This window comes from Bombina bombina, chromosome 6, assembly GCF_027579735.1.
Source record: "Bombina bombina isolate aBomBom1 chromosome 6, aBomBom1.pri, whole genome shotgun sequence".
In the NCBI taxonomy this organism is placed as follows: Eukaryota; Metazoa; Chordata; class Amphibia; order Anura; family Bombinatoridae; genus Bombina; species Bombina bombina.
In genome coordinates, this window is record NC_069504.1 from 56,697,935 (window position 1) to 56,720,625 (window position 22,691).

At 36.3% G+C, this 22,691-nt stretch overlaps 1 protein-coding gene across 4 annotated transcripts in view; it reads left to right on the forward strand.

Moving 5' to 3' along the window:
* FBH1 (F-box DNA helicase 1) overlaps window positions 1-22,691 on the forward strand; it is a 193,164-nt gene that overhangs the window by 22,545 nt on the left and 147,928 nt on the right. For all 4 annotated transcript variants that reach the window (XM_053716416.1, XM_053716414.1, XM_053716415.1 and 1 more), the window contains 6 exons: window positions 780-904; window positions 2,645-2,780; window positions 7,704-7,894; window positions 10,409-10,501; window positions 14,910-15,004; window positions 17,366-17,534. In XM_053716416.1, the coding sequence (XP_053572391.1) occupies window positions 780-904; window positions 2,645-2,780; window positions 7,704-7,894; window positions 10,409-10,501; window positions 14,910-15,004; window positions 17,366-17,534 (809 nt within the window). The remainder of the gene's footprint in view (window positions 1-779; window positions 905-2,644; window positions 2,781-7,703; window positions 7,895-10,408; window positions 10,502-14,909; window positions 15,005-17,365; window positions 17,535-22,691) is intronic.

Consider the following 22,691-nt stretch of genomic DNA (forward strand, 5'->3'; position numbering starts at 1 on the left):
GGTGTGCTTCGGACAAACACACTTGGCCTTTTATATTATAGGATGGGTCTCTCTTAGAGTCCAGAATCCCTTCTATTTTCCTGAGAGGTATTGTCTGTGTGGTGTATGATATCCCCCATACAGTAAATATATCTGGTGATGACATGGGTATAAGACATGCGCTCTCCTATTTTCACAATTGAGTTATATGCCCATATCTGTTTTATAGAGGGGTGATGGAGGCTTTTAAGTTGCCCCTTCCCATAATTCAAGGTTAAATACCACCCTGGGGTCTAATTGGGGCAGGTAAAAGAATCCCTTCAGAACTCATCCCCCTCTAATGATTTTTGAGGGCGGAATAGCCCCCATCCATTTATATCTACGTAGTGTCCAGTGGGGTAGGTGATTGTCGTTCACATTCTAGAGGTTTATTACGGACGCATATTAACAATTTAAAGTACCCTTTAATTCTTCGGGAATCTAGGGTTATGTTCTTTTATATTTTTTTGCTTTTTACCCATTATCTGTGTTTATCTGTGCAAATAATATTCTTCCATAAAAATAGTTTATTTAGGTGCACTTTTCTCATGCTGCACAATTCTGAACGTGTTACATTTACACTAAATATAATTTATTAGATTAGACCGCTTACAGTAGTGTGTTTTTTTTGTTTTTTTTTGTCTAGTGAAACACTACAAACAACTAGAAATGTCTGGAGTTTTAAAAACAAACAAAAAACGGCCAAATATATTGTACAAAGATTGTTCTTGTATTCCAGCTGGCTTTTTATTTTCTTTCAGTTTATCCCGTGGAAAAAACGTTACCATCAGTACCTTGGCAATCACGCAGTCATAAAGGTTGAGGATATTCTAACAAACAATGGGATAACGGCCGACAATGAGCTGTGTGTCCTGAATCTTGTACGGTGAGTTTATTTGCGGATGTTTGACTGATATTTGTTTGTACAAGGACGAGCAGTGTGTAACTTAGTTATTGTCTTAAATGGACAGTAAAGTAAAAAAAAAACAATGATTCAGATAGATCATTCAGTTTTCAAATACTTTCCAAGTTACTTCTATAAAATATGCTTTTGTTCTTTTGGTATCCATTGTTTAAATGCATATCTTAGTAGGCTAATAGGAGCTTAGGCGCATGCACGTCTCTCTTGCACTCTATTTTCTATATTTATGGAAAAAGAGACATTAATTTTGTTTTGCAATAGTTTACCATATTGGTCAGTATCGTAACCGCTCACTTTCAAATAAGGTAAATGGATCCACTGATAAGAACAACCTCTACGATACTGAGCCGTTGTTAGTAGTTCCTGCAACAAAAAGCCCCCCTTGAGCATAATTGGCGCATGTGCAAATTGCGGGACAAATCCGACAAGATTCAATTTTGGGAGACTGAATACATCAGGATGACGTAGGGGTAGGAGGGCTCAGGCGGCCATCTCTAAACGGCCGAAGATGACATAGTTAGTTGATTCACTTACACATTTCTTAACGTTCCATTTTGGGATACTGTTTGATGTATTTAGCTTCAATAACCTTTTACATATATTTAGGAACATTTTTTTTAAGTTGACTGTCCCTTTAAGCAGTATTTTACTGGAAATCCTACCCTTTGCTCTCATCCTGACAAATTGACATCTTATTTGTATTTTGTGTTGTAGAGAGCTTATTAAAGGGAATGTCAACACCTGAATTTAAAGCTAGATAATCCCTTTATTACCCATGCCCCAGTTTTGCATAACCAACACTGTTATAATAAAGGTATAGTAAAGTCCAAATTAAACTTTCATGATAGGGCATGTAAAGATTCAGATAGGGCATGTAAAGATTCAGATAGGGCATGTAAAGATTCAGATAGGGCATGTAAAGATTCAGATAGGGCATGTAAAGATTCAGATAGGGCATGTCATTTTAAACAACTTTCTAATTTTACATTCCTGCTTTATTTTAAAATGGTTTTAATATCCCTTTAAGAGCTCTTTGTCTCCCTAAGTTGTCACATACATTTCTGTATGTGAAGGAGACACATTCATTATATTGCAGTGACGATTAAGCAATTTTAAAATTATATTGAAAGTACCAAGTAAAAATTCATTTTTTTCTGCATACTTTAAATAGAACTTTTGCTCCATAATTTAAAATCATATTTTTTTTTTCACATTATTTTAATGTGTACTGTTTTTAGAATTCTTATTGCATACTTTAATGTATGATTTAACATACACATTATAAATTGTTACAACATATTAAACATGAAGTGTACTTTTTTCTATTGTTACACAAGTCTTGCAGTCTTGGCAAGAGGTCTGAACAGGGCCATTCCTTGGGTGTTTGTGAAGTATTGTACACCTGCCGGGCTCGCTGTTTTTTCTTGCCAAATGTAGGCTGGCGGGTTTGTTTTAAAAAGCGCAATATACTTACTGCAGGTGTTGAAAAATATGTAAACTAAACTAGAAGCTAATAAAAGTGCGCTGAAACCCTGCAAATGTATTTTGTATGTGCTTGAATGATAATAGTGCCGGTGGCTTCATTTCTTTCTATTTAAATTAAACTGTCTAATAAAGCAGCACATTTTTTGTGGATACTTATTTTTGCAAGGTCATCTGATGTCTATTAAAGCAGTAGAGATCACAGGATTCTATTCTCTGCAGGTACTTTGCTACCTTTGAGTGCTCCCGGACGGCAAATCCTCAGGCCGTGCTGGTCTGTCTGAAGAGCCATCACTTGTATCCTAAGGCTGAGGCGTGTGTTACGTGCAGGCTCCCGGAGCTGGGGAAGACCAGTGAGGTATTTAGTTTGTTTCTTAGAAAGTATACAACTGCCTATATCCTGCATTTCAAACAAGAGAAAGTTAAAAGCAAAGGAAAGAGCTTGTAATTATTATTAGTTTTTATTTGTAAAGCGCCTACAACTTGTTTAGCGCTGGGTATATTATTATTAGTTTTTTGTAGAGTGCCAACAGGTTCTGCAGCGCCAAAGACATGGGTCTAATATGCAAAGTGACAGTTATCGGAGACAAAGGGATAGATGAATAATGAGTGAGTAGTGAGGGCGCTAAAGGAAGGTAAAGGAGTCTTAAACTAAATGCAATTGTGAAAAATGTTATGATATATCTCACCAAAATGTGGGACCCAGGTGGTATTAATTACCTCAAAAGTACAAATAAAGTACTGACCTGTACTAGGTATACCGTGTACAAATATACTACTTATATAATAAAGTGTAAGACCAATAGTCTATGGATAATATAACTGAGGATATTTTTCTTCAAATGAAAATGAAATGCATTAACTACTCAAATTTGGGCCAGTTATATGTCTTAAACCAATAACCAAGGAGTATTTAGTTAAAAAAAGGTGCAAAGTGCTAACAAATATAGTCCAATTACTATATCTAAACATTCGCTACATGTGAGATTTCTTATACAACATGTGATATTATTCTTAGAATTTTTAATGTATAGTGTGAGTATTTAACTAGAAAGACGAGATAAATAGTGTACAAACCTAAATTTATAAGTATAGTATGTGACCAGACCCTTAATGGATCGGAATATTAGAGTAAATACTGAAATCAATACATTTAAATAAATGTGGTAAAGACAAGTGAAATGAATCATACATACAATTTTATTATAACTAAACCCTCAAAAAGTTAAAAAGAGATATACATGGATAAAAAAAGATTTCATAAGCTATACATAGACTAGGGCCTGGTTTCTCAACAGCCGGGCCGTGGCCCAGTACCGGGCCGTGATAGCCCTGTTGGTGGGCCCCGGCCTGTCATGTCCCCACTGCACACTCTTACCCCACTGGTCCCAGGAACACTCACACTGACCAAAATGTATTACATTTTATGCAAATGAACATGGTAGCCTCCCTGCCCTGCCCCCAACAGGCCCCTCAACCTCCAGAGCCTGGACCCCCAACATTAAGGTCCAGAAAAAGGGTACCCAACCTCCAGGGCCAGACCCCACACTCCATGGCCCTCACAGCGACAGACCCTCGCCAGGGCCCCTCTAAACCCACACTTTTTTTGCTTAGTTACTGATAGGGCAACTGAAAACTCCAGCTTAAGGAATGCACCAGGATCCGTGGAGATGCCATTTGTGGGCCCCCCTACTTGCTGGTCCCTCGGCCCAGGTCCTATTTGCCTGGCTGATCAGTCCGCCGCTGCTGCTCAATATATATATATATATATATATATATATATATATATATATATATATATATATATATATATATATATATATATATATATATATATATATATATATATATATATATATATATATATATATATATATATATACACACATATATACACCGGGCCCTGGCTAGCTAACATTTACCGGGCCTTGAGGTCACTTTGGTTGAGAACCACTGGACTAGGGGACGTCTCCCCAAATTAAATAAACACTTGATAAGGCTAAAATTTAAATTATTATTGCCAATAGCTATCTTAAGCAAACTAAGTTAGGCCAATAAATTGTTGGTTAAACACGGAGCATTATATGTTATGCGTCTATGGGATATCGTATTAATCACCACATATGAGAATGTCGAAATAAAGAAAGTTCAGTCCGTATTATTTACAGATTCTTTGCATGTTCAGGAACATAAAGTCTCTGTGATGCGAGAAAGACACTTTTAGTATGAGTTACCTTGTCTCCTTTTTGTAACTGTTACATTTGTGGCTTACTTGTTACGATGGTGATTCAGCATTGCCGCATGTGTCTTGGCGTCTGACGTCACAGTCCTGTGTTTGTAATCCGGTCCGGGAAATTACCGGATTGATTTTCACTGTTCCTTATTAGAGAAACAGTACATCCAAAAGTTCCTGCACTCAGTGCTATGCACGCAGGGACAACACAACTTGGGAAACAGAGTTATGCAGTGGTAATAAGATGACAAATGAAGATGAAAAGATAACCCGAGTTACTCAGTCTGAAACAAAGATTGAGGCTGAGTAACCCGGGTTAAGTTTTCATCTTCATTTTTTTTTTTCTTCTAAAAATGTCTTTCTCGCATCACAGAGACTTTATGTTCCTGAACATGCAAAGAATCTGTAAATAATACGGACTGAACTTTCTTTATTTCGACATTTTCATATGTGGTGATTAATACGATATCCCATAGACACGTAACATATAATGCTCCGTGTTTAACCAACAATTTATTGGCCTAACTTAGGGTCTGGTCACATACTATACTTATAAATTTAGGTTTGTACACTATTTATCTCGTCTTTCTAGTTAAATACTCACACTATACATTAAAAATTCTAAGAATAATATCACATGTTGTATAAGAAATCTCACATGTAGCGAATGTTTAGATATAGTAATTGGACTATATTTGTTAGCACTTTGCACCTTTTTTTAACTAAATACTCCTTGGTTATTGGTTTAAGACATATAACTGGCCCAAATTTGAGTAGTTAATGCATTTCATTTTCATTTGAAGAAAAATATCCTCAGTTATATTATCCATAGACTATTGGTCTTACACTTTATTATATAAGTAGTATATTTGTACACGGTATACCTAGTACAGGTCAGTACTTTATTTGTACTTTTGAGGTAATTAATACCACCTGGGTCCCACATTTTTGTGAGCTATATCATAACATTTTTCACAATTGCATTTAGTTTAAGACTCCTTTACCTTCCTTTAGCGCCCTCACTACTCACTCATTATTCATTACTAATCTGGAAAGATAGGATCTTTTCTCTAGGTGAGGTGATTGGAATCTTATATTTCCAGCGCTCTACTTACTCACACATATAACAAAGGGATAGATGGCCCTGCCAAAAGTTTCACTGTTGTAAATCATCTCTCATGAAGGTGATCTATAGAACAGCTAGGCTTGAAGGCTTACATGCTAAGGGTGTTCAGCAGAATAACTAAAGGAGGAGAGGAACTAATATAGGAAAATGTTAGTGTAAATTATATGTGTCCCTGAACAGTAGAGTCTTTAAGGAGTGCTTGAAAACTAGGGGAGAGTTGTGTAGAGTGAGGCAGAGAGTTCCACTAAATAGGGGCCAGTCTGGAGAGGTCTTGTAGACGGGAATGTGAGGAAGTAACGAGAGGAAGAGAGAGAGGAGGTCATGAGCAGAGCGAAGGGGACGGGAGGGCGAGTATCTGGAGACTAGGTAGAGATATAGGGAGGAGCAGTGTTATTGAGAGCTTTAGAAGTTATAGTCAGGGTTTTATGTTTTATTCTGGAGGTTAGAGGAAGCCAGTGAAGGGGCTGGCAGAGAGGTGCAGCAGATGAGGAGCGACGTGTAAGGGAGATCCGCCTGATGACTGATTCATTGTAAAACAGTATTTGAGCTAAACTTTAGAATTCAGGGTGGATTTGATTTAAATCAAATCATTTGAAATAACTACTCAGTAAAACTCTATTTAAATCAGGGCTTTCTAAATAAAGGTTTGATTTTTAGAATAATCACTGATTTGGTTTAATACCATTAGAAAGGGATGGATAGATAGACAATTTTGAAATTACTGTTTACAATGGGATTAAAGGGACAGGAAAGTTAAAATGTTTTGATTCAGAAAGAACATGCAATTTTAAACAGCTTTTCAATGTACTTCTATAATCCCAAATCTAATTTGCTTAATTCTCTTGGTATCCTTTGTTAAAAAGCATACCTATGCGGGAGCTAGCTGCTCATTGTTGGCTACTCATGTCGTGTCCTTGGCGCACCAAATGTGCTCAGCTAGCTCCCAGTAGTCCATTGCTACTCCTTCAAATAAGGATACCAGGAGAATGAAGCAAATTTGATGATAGATGTAAATCTGAAAGTTGTTTCAAATTGGTCTGAATCATAAAAGAAAACAATGGTTTATGTCCCTATAAGGTATATTTCTCAACTGAGAATTTTGTGTTTAATCCTGGAGGCAAGAAGAAGCCAGTGAAAGGATTGGCAGAGAGGTGCAGCAGATGCAGTGCGTCGTGTAAGGAAGATGAGTCTGGCAGAGGCGTTCATTATGGATTGTAAAGGAGCTAGGCGGCAGCTGGGGAGACCAGAGAGGACAGAGTTGCAGTAAGGATGAGAGAGTGGATTAAAATCTTAGTTGTGTCTTGTGTAAGGAACATGTCTAATTTTAGCGATGTTTTTAAGGTGGAAGCGGCAGGCATTAGCCAATGGCTGAATGTGAGGAGTGAAAGAAAGATCTGAGTCATGTGACCCTAAGACATCAGGCAAGCGAGGTAGTGGTAATGATGGAGTTGTCAACAGTTATAGAGAGATTGGGGTGGAGATTTTGGAAGGGGGGGGATAAGGAGCTCAGTTTGGAGAGATTTAGCTTGAGGTAGTGAGAGGACATCCAGGAAGAGATGTGAGAAAGACAGTTAGTGACACGGGTTAGCAAGGAAGGAGATAAGTCTGGTGCAGAGAAGTAGATCTGGGTGTTGTCGGCATACTAATGATATTGGAACCTGTGGATGAAATAGCCTTTGGGTTATAATTTATCTCAAATAGAAAACTATCTATAGATTGATTATTTTTATTCCCTCAAAAAAAGCATTTATTAGTAAAATTATTCTGATTTAAATAAAAATAAAAAAGCTAATTAAAAAAAAATTAGACTTAATTTTTTTTGATCCACTCTGCTTCATATTAATATTAAATTGCTGATTTTTGTTTGCATTTATTGTGTCTGAAGGTACCGGATAAGCAGGTTACCCCCTTTTCTCCTATAGGCTGTGAATGTCTGGGCTGTGCTGGCTGTGATTGTGCTGTTCGCCAGCAATGTGGGGGATATTGTACGGCTCACAAGATGCCTACAGCACTCTAAATCCTCACTACGATTAGTTGAAATCATGGAGGCCCTGTACTGCCTGGCAACACTATTATTTGCAATGAGAAGAAAGAAGATTCTCATCAGTAACAGGTACTGTAAAACCTAGAAAGTGTTTGCCATTAAATGATGTATATTTGGTTTGGTTTTTGCTTTATAACATTGTTAGTCTAATTACTGTGCTGTCTTTCTGTATACAGAAGTATTACAAATGATATAAAACTGCCTTTAGTTACATGTATAAGCTGTATTATGATAGGCAAATATTTCCTAAATGACATAAGATATTGTTCTTTACACTTCACTCTATCCCCTCTCTAAGATTTCCTGGTTTATAGACGAATTATATAAATATTCCAAAAGCCAAACTCTTCTGGTCCCAAGCAGTTTGGATGAAGGGATTTGTCCCTGTATATATGCTCATTTATATCGTGTCTTGTACCTCCTAATATTCTTAGACACCTTTTTTATTGATTCCAGCTTTGCACCCTCTTGGCAGTCTCTTTACCAACTTCATGAGGTACCTACCAGAGATATATTGTTAATCAATAATGCAATGGTCCACAGCACTCCAATATAAAAGTTCACTTTATTGTGGGCAAGATAAAACGGAACAGTAACGTTTTGTGGTTCTCCCCTTAATCATACATATTGTGAAATGATTTTTTAAAGGCATTTTGGCGCCAGATGCTTCATTCTTAAGCCTCTACTGCCATCTATTGGATATTGGAGGTAATTGCAGTCAGATAATTTCTATGTATCTACTCTGCAACACATTTCATTTTTATACTACTCCCCCTGCTGTTAACTTTCATCGCCAACTGCTAATCTGTTTCAAAAAATTTTATGCAACATTAAAATCATTAACAATGTACAAAGTATATACACACTGAGTCGCGGCCTGCATTAAAATCAATATATTATTAATACTCTTAGAGGAGCTGTCGTATACGCTGGCTACATGTAGTTTGATTTTACTTCACTCTTAAGTCCAACTAACCATCTCTGTTGGGTTTAGGTCAGGTGTGGAGGTCAGGTCATGTGATGCAGCACTACACTGCTCTTCTCTTTCAAATAGTGGTTACAAAACTTGTAGCTGTGTTTTAGGTAAAAAAAAAAGAAATGTAAACCAGATAGGATGCAGTGTTGCTGCAGGATGTTGTTGTAGCTGTGCTGGTTAAGTGTGCCTTTAATTGTAACTAAATCTCCAGTTATGTCGCCCAATATTTTGTGTCATTTTAAGTGCAGTATTAATGTCTATTGCAAAATTGTTTGTATGCAGATTTGAAATGCACTAATATATATATATATATATATATATATATATATATATATATATATATATATATATATATATATATATATATATATATATATATATATATATATATATATATATATATATATATATATATATTGTGTGTGTGTAATATATAAATATATGTACCTTTCTTAGTGTATAGACTGGCAGAAGCAAAACTGTGTTATTTTATAAAGGCTTAATTTTTTCCCTTTTACATTATTATTTTTATTCTTTATTTATGAAGCGCCAACATATTCTGCAGTGTTGTCTATTGGTACAATTCATTTAAATAAAACAATGATATAAAACTTGTAAGAGACAAGACAAAATGTACAAACACAAACAGGTGGAATTGAGGGCCCTATTCCCATGGGAACTTACAATCTAGAAGGATAGGAGGTTGAGAAACAGGAGGTGAGGTCTGCAAGATTGAGAAAGATGTTAATGCAGAGTTACATGAGGGAAATGTTATGTAAGTGAAATTCATTTATTGTTGAGTTGGGTGGTAGGCTTCCCTGAACAGAAAAGTCTTCAGAAAGATTAGGGCAAAGCCTGACAGCACGAGGGAGAGTGTTCCAGAGGGTAGGTGCTGCACGACAGAAGTCCTGCAGTCTAGCATGAGAGGAGGTGATAGTTGCGGATGCAAGGAGCAGGTCATTGTTGGATCTTAGTGGGCGGGCTGGAGTATACTTGTTTATTAGAGAGGATAGGTAGAGGGGAGTGGCGTTGGTGAGAGCTTTGTATGTAAGGGTGAGAATTTTGAATTTAATTCTGCTGTGAATGGGGAGCCAATAAAGGGACTCACAGAGAGGTGCAGCAGATACAGAGCGACGGGAAAGGTGGATCAGCCTGGCAGAGGCATTTAGGATGGATTGAAGGGGCGAGAGGCGGGAAAGAGGAAGGCCAGTAAGAAGGTTATTGCAGTAGTCAAATCGGGAAATAACAAGGGAGTGGATTATTTGCTTTGTGGTGTTAGTGCTCAGAAAAGGGCGAATCTTGGAAATATTTTGTCGGTGGTTATGGCACGATGTAGAAAGCGATTGGATGTTGGGGACGAAGGATAGATTTAAGTCAAGTGTAACTCCGAGGCAGTGGACCTGGGGCGATGGGGGGAAATGGTGATGCCGTCTACAGGGATAGAGAAGTCAGGAGTCGGCGTAGAGCTTGAGGGGGGGGGGGGGGGGGGGATTAGAAGGAGCTCAGTCTTGGACATGTTAATCTTTAGGTGGTGAGAGGCCATCCAGGAAGATAAGCAGTCACTGACATTTTTTTCCTTTATTTTTCCTTCACATCTTCTTTGTTAGGATTCACTACAACATCTTCTATTGTTTGTATCTTATGGAGAACTCCAGTTCAAGTGGACAAATCTCTGAAACATGTGGGAGCTCGAACTTTAAGTATGTACAAATCTCTCATGATCTATGTTGTGGTGGTTGTTGTTGTTGTTGTTGTTATTATTATTATTATTATTATTATTATTATTATTATTATCAGTACTTTTTAGAGCGCCAACTGATTCCTCAGCACTAATTTAGTAGTATTATTATTATCAGTAATTTGTAGAACTCCAACTGATTCCTCAGCACTAATTTATTATTATTATCAGTAATTTGTAGAGCGCCAACTGATTCCTCAGCACTAATTTAGTAGTATTATTATTATCAGTAATTTGTAGAACTCCAACTGATTCCTCAGCACTAATTTATTATTATTATTATTATCAGTAATTTGTAGAGCTCCAACTGATTCCTCAGCACTAATTTATTATTATTATCAGTAATTTGTAGAGCGCCAACAGATTCCTCAGAACTAATTTATTATTATTATCAGTAATTTGTAGAGCGCCAACTGATTCCTCAGCACTAATTTAGTAGTATTATTATTATCAGTAATTTGTAGAGCTCCAACTGATTCCTCAGCACTAATTTATTATTATCAGTAATTTGTAGAGCGCCAACAGATTCCTCAGAACTAATTTATTATTATTATCGGTAATTTGTAGAGCTCCAACTGATTCCTCAGCACTAATTTATTATTATTATCAGTAATTTGTAGAGCGCCAACTGATTCCTCAGCACTAATTTATTATTATTATCGGTAATTTGTAGAGCTCCAACTGATTCCTCAGCACTAATTTATTATTATTATCAGTAATTTGTAGAGCGCCAACTGATTCCTCAGCACTAATTTAGTAGTATTATTATTATCAGTAATTTGTAGAGCTCCAACTGATTCCTCAGCACTAATTTATTATTATCAGTAATTTGTAGAGCGCCAACAGATTCCTCAGAACTAATTTATTATTATTATCGGTAATTTGTAGAGCTCCAACTGATTCCTCAGCACTAATTTATTATTATTATCAGTAATTTGTAGAGCTCCAACTGATTCCTCAGCACTAATTTATTATTATTATTAGTTATATGTAGAGCGCTAACAGATTCCTCAGAACTAATTTATTATTATTATCAGTAATTTGTAGAACTCCAACTGATTCCTCAGCACTAATTTATTATTATTATTATTATCAGTAATTTGTAGAGCTCCAACTGATTCCTCAGCACTAATTTATTATTATTATCAGTAATTTGTAGAGCGCCAACAGATTCCTCAGAACTAATTTATTATTATTATCAGTAATTTGTAGAGCGCCAACTGATTCCTCAGCACTAATTTAGTAGTATTATTATTATCAGTAATTTGTAGAGCTCCAACTGATTCCTCAGCACTAATTTATTATTATCAGTAATTTGTAGAGCGCCAACAGATTCCTCAGAACTAATTTATTATTATTATCGGTAATTTGTAGAGCTCCAACTGATTCCTCAGCACTAATTTATTATTATTATCAGTAATTTGTAGAGCGCCAACTGATTCCTCAGCACTAATTTATTATTATTATCGGTAATTTGTAGAGCTCCAACTGATTCCTCAGCACTAATTTATTATTATTATCAGTAATTTGTAGAGCGCCAACTGATTCCTCAGCACTAATTTAGTAGTATTATTATTATCAGTAATTTGTAGAGCTCCAACTGATTCCTCAGCACTAATTTATTATTATCAGTAATTTGTAGAGCGCCAACAGATTCCTCAGAACTAATTTATTATTATTATCGGTAATTTGTAGAGCTCCAACTGATTCCTCAGCACTAATTTATTATTATTATCAGTAATTTGTAGAGCTCCAACTGATTCCTCAGCACTAATTTATTATTATTATTAGTTATATGTAGAGCGCTAACAGATTCCTCAGAACTAATTTATTATTATTATTATCAGTAATTTGTAGAGCGCCAACTGATTCCTCAGCACTAATTTATTATTATTAGTTATATGTAGAGCGCCAACAGATTCCTCAGAACTAATTTATTATTATCATTAATTTGTAGAGCGCCAACTGATTCCTCAGCACTAATTTATTATTATCAGTAATTTGTAGAGCGCCAACTGATTCCTCAGCACTAATTTATTATTATTATCAGTAATTTGTAGAGCGCCAACAGATTCCTCAGAACTAATTTATTATTATTATTATCAGTAATTTGGAGAGCGCCAACTGATTCCTCAGCACTAATTTATTATTATTATCAGTAATTTGTAGAGCGCCAACTGATTCCTCAGCACTAATTTATTATTATTATCAGTAATTTGTAGAGCGCCAACTGATTCCTCAGCACTAATTTATTATTATTATCAGTAATTTGTAGAGCGCCAACAGATTCCTCAGAACTAATTTATTATTATTATTATCAGTAATTTGTAGAGCGCCAACAGATTCCTCAGCACTAATTTATTATTATCAGTAATTTGTAGAGCGCCAACAGATTCCTCAGCACTAATTTATTATTATCAGTAATTTGTAGAGCGCCAACAGATTCCTCAGCACTAATTTATTATTATTAGTTATATGTAGAGCGCCAACTGATTCCTCAGCACTAATTTATTATTAATTATTTGTAGAGTGCTAACAGATTCCTCAGCACTAATTTATTATTATTAGTTATTTATAGAGCGCTAACAGAGATTTCTCAGCACTAATTTATTATTAGTTATTTGTAGAGCGCTAACAGATTCCTCAGCACTATTTTATTATTAGTTATTTGTAGAGCGCTATCAGATTCCTCAGCACTAATTTATTATTATTATTAGTTATTTGTAGAGTGCTAACAGATTCCTCAGCACTAATTTATTATTATTATTATTATTAGTTATTTGTAGAGCGCTAACAGATTCCTCAGCACTAATTTATTATTATTATTATTAGTTATTTGTAGAGCGCCAACAGATTCCTCAGCACTATTTTATTATTATTAGTTATTTATAGAGCGCCAACTGATTCCTCAGCACTATTTTATTATTATTATTAGTTATTTATAGAGCGCCAACTGATTCCTCAGCACTATATTATTATTATTAGTTTTTTATAGAGCGCTAACAAATTCCTCAGCACTATTTTATTATTCCTATATGTAGAGCGCTAACCTATTCCTCAGCACTATTTTATTATTCGTTATTTGTAGAGCACTAACAGATTCCTCAGCGCTAATTTATTATTATTAGTTATTTATAAAGCGCTAACAAATTCCTTAGCACTATTTTATTAATATTATTAGTTATTTATAGAGCGCTAACAGATTCCTCAGCACTATTTTATTATTATTATTAGTTATTTATAGAGCGCTAACAGATTCCTCAGCACTATTTTATTATTATTAGTAATTTGTAGAGCGCTAACATATTCCTTAGCACTAATTTATTATTATTAGTTATTTGTAGAGCGCCAACAGATTCCTCAGCACTAATTTATTATTATTATTAGTTATTTATAGAGCGCTAACAGATTCCTCAGCACTATTTTATTATTATTAGTTATTTGTAGAGCGCCAACAGATTCCTCAGCACTAATTTATTATTATTATTAGTTATTTATAGAGCGCTAACAGATTCCTCAGCACTATTTTATTATTATTATTAGTTATTTATAGAGTGCTAACAGATTCCTCAGCACTATTTTATTATTATTAGTTATTTATAGAGCGCTAACATATTCCTTAGCACTAATTTATTATTATTAGTTATTTGTAGAGCGCCAACAGATTCCTCAGCACTAATTTATTATTATTAGTTATTTATAGAGCGCTAACAGATTCCTCAGCACTAATTTATTATTATTATTAGTTTTTTATAGAGCGCTAACAAATTCCTCAGCACTAATTTATTATTATTATTAGTTTTTTATAGAGCGCTAACAGATTCCTCAGCACTAATTTATTATTATTATTAGTTATTTATAAAGCGCTAACAAATTCCTTAGCACTATTTTATTAATATTATTAGTTATTTATAGAGCGCTAACAGATTCCTCAGCACTATTTTATTATTATTATTAGTTATTTATAGAGCGCTAACAGATTCCTCAGCACTATTTTATTATTATTAGTAATTTGTAGAGCGCTAACAGATTCCTCAGCACTATTTTATTATTATTAGTAATTTGTAGAGCGCTAACAGATTCCTTAGCACTAATTTATTATTATTAGTTATTTATAGAGCGCTAACAGATTCCTCAGCACTAATTTATTATTATTATTAGTTATTTATAGAGCGCTAACAAATTCCTCAGCACTAATTTATTATTATTATTAGTTATTTATAGAGCGCTAACAGATTCCTCAGCACTATTTTATTATTATTATATGTAGAGCGCCAACAGATTCCTCAGCACTAATTTATTATTATTATTAGTTATTTATAGAGCGCTAACAGATTCCTCAGCACTATTTTATTAATGTTATCTTCCAGAAACCAGGCAACATTTAATCTCACCAATGAGCAGCAGCAAATAATTAATCATGATATTGCACCTGGACAAGTGGTAAAAATCATGGCTTTTGCAGGTATGTTAATGTCTTGGATAATGGTTATGAAACTGTATAATGTCCGGTGTTTAATGGGACATGAACATTTTCTCTTGATTTGTAACTTTTTCCCTTATTGGTGAAATATAGTGATTTCATTCCATGCTTGTGAGTGAACATGTGTGATTGCACGTGTGGGCATCCTTTTCCTTACTGGTGAGCTTTAGGGATTTTGGTGCATGCATGTGAGTGAACGTGTGTGATTGCACGAGTGGGGATCCTTTTCCTTACTGGTGAGTTGTAGTGATTTTGGTGCATGCATGTGAATGAACCTGTGTGATTGCACGAGTGGGGATCCTTTTCCTTACTGGCGAACTGTAGTGATTTTGGTGCATGCATGTGAGTGAACGTGTGTGATTGCACGAGTGGGGATCCTTTTCCTTACTGGTGAGCTTTAGGGATTTTGGTGCATGCATGTGAGTGAACGTGTGTGATTGCACGAGTGGGGATCCTTTTCCTTACTGGCGAACTGTAGTGATTTTGGTGCATGCATGTGAGTGAACGTGTGTGATTGCACGAGTGGGGATCCTTTTCCTTACTGGTGAGCTTTAGGGATTTTGGTGCATGCATGTGAGTGAACGTGTGTGATTGCATGAGTGGGGATCCTTTTCCTTACTGGTGAGTTGTAGTGATTTTGGTGCATGCATGTGAATGAACGTGTGTGATTGCACGAGTGGGGATCCTTTTCCTTACTGGCGAACTGTAGTGATTTTGGTGCATGCATGTGAGTGAACGTGTGTGATTGCACGAGTGGGGATCCTTTTCCTTACTGGTGAGTTGTAGTGATTTTGGTGCATGCATGTGAATGAACGTGTGTGATTGCACGAGTGGGGATCCTTTTCCTTACTGGCGAACTGTAGTGATTTTGGTGCATGCATGTGAGTGAACGTGTGTGATTGCACGAGTGGGGATCCTTTTCCTTACTGGTGAGTTGTAGTGATTTTGGTGCATGCATGTGAATGAACGTGTGTGATTGCACGAGTGGGGATCCTTTTCCTTACTGGCGAACTGTAGTGATTTTGGTACGTGTGTGGATACACACATTTGTCTCTCATTTTTAACTCACCAGATGTGTGTAGTGCATTGCTGCTGCTGAGAATATATTAGAACATTTTCACTTTTATGTCCCTTTTTAAATAGGGCATTTTAATGAGTATTACAGTTAAAATAAAATAAAAATTGTTCTTATGCTTGTGTGGATTATCACTATTTACCAACAGATCTGTGGGAGATTTCCTTATTAGCCAATGGGCTCAGGTACCATGGAGCAGCTAAGGGCATAACTGTACTTCCTGTTGGTATCAAAATAAACAGGATTTGTTTTTTTTCATGCAGGAAATTACTATCAGTGACTTGCTTGTTCTACCAGTTGGAGTATACTTATCCTTTATCTGCCAAAGATCACTTCAGCTCATGCAGCAACCCTCTTTGGGAAGTAAGGGGTTAAATATACTATTTATGTGGAAATCTCCCTATTTAACATAATTCGACTTTGCACTTTACAGTATTATACGGCAGAGCTCAAAATTTCCACTAGCCATTGGCGAGTAAAATGTAACAGTGGCGAGTGAAAGGTAGTGAGTGAATGTTGGGCTACCTGCTACAAATATTATTTAAATGGATATTATATATCCATTAAAGGGCAATGATATGATATTCCTCTAGGGCTATAGGGACCCCATTAGTGCTTAGAGTGTTACTTCTGAGATGGTAAACAAGGGCAGAGAGAGATTGGAGAGGAAAAGTGAGAGTGGAGAAAAAGATAGCACTAAGAAAGAGTGGAGAATAAAAAAGAAAGAGGGAAGAGATATGAGAGAGAAAAAGAGTGAAAAGAACAGATATGGCCTGAGAGAGATTGGAGAGGGGAGGCAGTGGAGAAAGATAGATGAGAGATAATACTACTACTACTACTACTACTACTTAAACACATTTTCCAGGTCTGCTATGACCTCACATTAATGTGAACACTCTCTGCATTCTCTCAGTTCAACAACTTCCTTTTTCTGTCCAGCTGTTATCTATCCCAGAACCCTAGTTGATGTTGCTAACTGCTATGCACTTATTTTTGTGAAATTACTACTGTATGTAGGATTATTTAATATATGCTATAAAAAAATGACTACACAATAAGGTATTTCACATTGGCTAAACATTTGCAGAGGGAGGTGGGTTAGTGGGTGGGATCAAAAGTGGAGAGTATCATTTTGGGCTGGCTAGTAGCTTCGGGCTTTACATTTTGAGCCCTGTTTTACGGTATATGAAGCTATCTATTTTAGGGTACCTGATACGCTATTTTTACACAATTCTTTAATGCGGTTTTCTTTCCATCTTTTCACGTAGGTACCGGAAAAACCTCAACCCTGATCAAATACGCTGAGACAAGACCACATCTTAAGTTTCTTTATGTCACATTCAACAAATCTATGGCACAACATTCACAGGGCAAGTTTCCCAAGAACGTGACGTGTAGGAACTTTCACTCCTTGGCTTATGAAAAGATAGGAAGATTGTAAGTTTGCATTGTACTAAAATAAGCAAATTTACTTAATGGCTGTTACTTACTGGGTGTTACTTTTGCTCGTACAAACAATAAAGCTACATCAGGTATAACAAGTTGTTGTTTAACCAAAGCATATTGAGGGCAAAACGGTAGTAGTGCAGTATTTGCGCTTATTACAAGTTATTGGTTAACCCTTTGAGTGCTAAGCACTGTTTTATTTTATTTTTTTATATTATTTTTTTTTTAACTTTTATTTTTTAGCCCAGATCCCCAAGATTTATACTGTTGGAAAATTGGCGATTACCTTTCCAACGGTGGGTCTTGGGTGTCTGTAGCTGCTTAGATGCCTGAGATACAGGCTTCTAAGCAGCATGCCCCCTTTTCCTATACTTAACTGTCATTTTGTTAATAAAGTTGCGCAGTGATGTCATCACGCAAAACGGGAAGCCCGGTGATGCCTGTCACTTTTACAGGCACGATTGCCGGAGTAGGAGCGGGTGGGAGCCCCCAGATCTCCCTCAAGGTGGGAGAGTGCTAGCGACGGCTCTGAGTCGTTGTTGGCACCCAAGTGGGAAACTCTGTGATGGCTCAGAGCCGTCGTTGGCACTCAAAGGGTTAAGTTTTGAAAACACGCTTTTGAAAATGGTAGTGTCGTCGCTTGCTGCTGTGTATGCAAAAACATCATAGAATATTAAATGCACCCAAAAGAGGGAGAAAAAAAAAGTTTATGAATAATCAGTCAATCAAATGTGATATGGATAAATAGTGCATAAGTCCAACAAGTTCTATAACTAGTGTTCCTTCTCAGCCCAGGCTGCTCCTAGGTCAGGGTTTTAGTGGACCTTGTTGGCGAAGAAATCTTAAATGTGTTTTAAATTCATTCAAACACGTTAGATATATTGCAAAGAGCTTAAAGGGATAGATTACCCTAAAAAATGTCCTCTTTAATTTGTTCCTAATGAGACCTTTTTACCTGACTGACACCTAGATTACGAGTTTTGCGTTAAACAGGGTGCGAAACTAACACCACAAAAGTTGCGTTATTTCACCATCCATAGCGCTGCCATTACGAGTTATTGAAAAGCCTCCTTGTGAGTGCGATATGGTGGCAATAAGCTCCATAATGCACAAAATCCAAGGGCTGCTTTGACGTGCTCGTGCACGCTTTCCCCCATAGACATCAATGGGGAGAGAGTGTTAGAAAAAAACCTAACACCTGAAGTGTGAATGAAAAATCTCCGTAACGCAACCACATTGATGTCTAAAAAAAAAAAAAAGTTCCGTTTAAACGCCCCTAATCCGACATCGCCGACACCTAATAAGCTATTATACTCTAATCTGCCGCTCCCGACATCGCCAACACTAATAAAAGTTATTAACCCCAATTCCGTCGCTCCCCAACATCGCGGCCACTATAATAAAGCTATTAACCCTTAAACCTCCGGCCTCCCATATCGCCGCCACTAAATAAACCCATTAACCCCTAAACTGCCACCCCCCCCTTCATCGCAAAACACTAAATTAAACTATTAACCCCTAAACCTAACACCCACTAACTTTAAATTAAAATTGCAACATAGCTATCTTAAAATAAATAAAAACTTACCTGTGAAATAAAAATAAACCTTATTTTAGACTATAAATTAACCTAACATAATTATTCTAAAAATCTAAATTACACATTTAACAAAACCTAACACTACGAAAAAAATTAAAAAAATCTAAAAAAATAAACACTAAGCTTACACAAAAAATAATAAACAAAATTATCAAAAATAAAAACAATTACACCTAATCTAATAGCCCTATGAAAATAAAAAAGCCTCCCCAAAATAAAAACCCTCCTAGCCTACAATAAATTGCCTATTATTGTTTTTATTATTATTATGTATAAAATATTTTACCAGGAAGGATACATTGAGATTTCTCTTGTTTTTAAGTATGTCCTGGGTCCACAAAACATTGCATTGATACAATAGGGTACAATAATACAAAAACAATAATAATACACAATATATGCAAAATTTAACATAGATCAGGTAGGAAATATATAACTAACCATGACAGGTGCATTCTGTTTTGAGATATGTAGAGAGGGATCTCTTAAAGGATATTAGGCTTGGGGAAGGTTTGAAAGTGTGCGGGAGGTCGTTCCATAACTGTGGCGCTCTGTAGGAAAAAGAGGATCGAGCTGCTTTCTTTTTGTATTGAGGCAAGCTAAATAATGTGCTGGTACTGGATTGGGGGTTATGGGAGGTGGGAATAGCAGGGCAGAGCATTCTGCTCAGGGAGGGTGGGAGCTTCCCAGAAAAGCTCTTAAACACAAGGCAGGAAAGATGGATGGTGCGTCTGGATTCTAGCGACAGCCAGTTTAGTTCTTTTAGCATTTCACAATGGTGGGTCCTGTAGTTACATTGTAGCACAAAGCGGCAGAACGAGTTATACAACATATTAAGTTTATTAAGGTAAGTTAGCGGTGCAGGTGCATATACTACGTCCCCATAATCCATGATAGGCATCAGCATTTGCTGTACAATCTTTTCCTTTACTGTAGGGCTTAGGCAGGATTTGTTTCTGTACAGGGCACCTAGTTTTGGATAGAGTTTAGATAGAAGTTTTTCTTTTGAATTGTTATGGGGAAAAAAAAGAAAAAAACATTTCACACACCGACCCTAAAAAATATTAAGGGGAAAAAAGGCCAAAACCTTTGGCTGGGGGGGGCAGCAGAAGCAGAATTTTGAGTGCCTAGAGCAGCACAAAGCCTAAATACGCCACTGAGTAGCGGCGATGTGGGGGGCCCGGAGGTTTAGGAGTTAATAACTTTATTATAGTGTTTGGGGAGCTGCGGAATAGGAGTTAATTTTATTATAGGAGTGGCGGAATAGGGGTTAATAACTTTATTATAGTGGCGGTGAAGTCAGGAGTGGTAGATTAGTGGTTAATAGGTTTAATATAGTGTTTGCGATGTGAGAGGGTGGCATTTTAGGGGTCAATAGGTAGTTTATGGGTGTTGGTGTACTTTGTAACATGTTAGTTATGAGTTTTGTGAAACATTTTTGTTTTACTAAACCCATAACTACTGCTTTCAGATGCCGGTATGGATCGTGTCGGTATAGGCTGTAATGCAAACATTTTAGCCTCACCGCACAACCTGTAATACCGGCGCTATGGAAATTCCAGGCAAAAACGTCATTTTTTTTGAGTGCAGGATGGACGTTGCGTTACAGGCTAAAATGCTTGCGGTATAGCTATACCGACACGACTCCCAATAGCTGCGTTACTGCTTTTACGCTTTAATTGCCATTTTCTCAGCGTTAAAAGCCGTAACGCAAAACTCGTAATATGAGTGTGGGTGTGTTATATTGTTTACAAATAGCTCCTCTAGCCTTTTTTCTGCCTTTGAAATTACTGATTTAGCCTGTGGTATCCTCCTCCTTGTACTGAAAGTTTATATCCTTAAAGGGACAGTCTACCATAGAATTGTTATTGTTTTAAAAGATAGATAATCCCTTTATTACCCATTCTCCAGTTTTGCATAACCAACACAGTTTTATTAATATACTTTTTACCTTTGTGATTACCTTGTATCTAGGAACCTTCTTCCAGCCCCCTGATCACATGACTGTGACTGTTTATTATCTATTGTCTTAAAATTAGCATTGTTTTGTGCTAAATCTTAAATAACCCCCTGTGCCTGAACACAGTGTTATCTATATGGCCCACGTGTACTTTCTGTCTCTTTGTGTTGAAAAGAGATTTAAAAAGCATGTGATAAGAGGCAGCCCTCAAAGGCTTAGAAATTAGCATATGAGCCTACCTATGTTTAGTTTAAACTAAGAATACCAAGAGAAAAAAGCACATTTGATGATAAAAGTAAATTGGAAAGTTGATAAAAATTACAAGTCCTATCTGAATAATGAAAGTTTAATTTATACTAGACTGTCCCTTTAACTCCAGGCTATTGACAAGCAATGTAAATTAAGCAAGCAGAATAATTTACACTCCTAGTAGGGTGTGGGAAAAATGCGGAATAAAATCTTTATTTCTTTCCAATGGCATGGAAAATCCAAAAATCCATTCTAATTACTAGTGGGAATTCAACTCCTAGCCACTAGGAGGAGACAAAGAACACCCCAGCAGAACTGTTAAAGGACCATTATGCACTAATTATTGTTAACAATTAATCTAAACATTTACTTAATTAGTATATATGTCTCAACAAAATGAAAATATATTATTACATTTGCATTATTATTATTATCATTTGTATAGCGCCGCCATATTCCGTAGCGCTATGTACAGTGATAGGGGTATACAATGACAAAGATTTGTGATAAAATACAAAATAAAACTAAACAAATCTAGTACAGGAGGAAGAGGGCCCAGCTCCGGAGAGCTCAGTCTACAGGTTTAGGGTGCAGAGACATAAGGTTGGGGGTAGCTTGTCACATCGGTTGTAGTTGCAGCAGTGAGTCAGGCAGTTCATGTATTAGTTTGGTTGGGATGAGAGATGGAGGAGAGATGGTTACGCCTCTCTGAATAGGTGAGTTTTCAAGGAGCGTCTGAAGCTATTGAAAGTGCTTTTTTTGTATAAACCTCACGCACCTCTAAACCCTTGTGTCATCTTCTCTTTTTCATATTCCTTCGGCTGAATGATTGGGTGCTTATGGGAAGTAGGAGTGATGCTTAACAGCTCTGCTGGGGTGTTATTTGCCTCCTCCTGGTGGCCAGGAGTTGAATTCCCACTAGTAATTAGAATGGATTAGTGGACTCTCCATGCCAGGAAAGAAATACATTTATCAGGTAAGCATACATTTTGTTTTTCCATTGTGGTATTTAGCTTTGATATACAGACAAGATAAGGAATCATGTTTGTGTACAGAAAGTGATAAAATGATGACATCGGATTGTACTTGCAAGCTCTACCCATTTTACTGAGTTGTGGTTTTAAACATCAAAACCAGCTATTTCATATACACAAATAAACCTAAATGGCAATATTCTCATACATTTTTATACTCCTTTAGGTGTTCTAACAAGTCATTGGAAATACATTAAGGGGAAAACTATTTTACAGGACACTGTCCCTTTAAAGGACCACTCACTGCAGTAGAATTGCATAATTAACAAGTGCATAATAAAAAGATGATTTAACACCTACTCTTA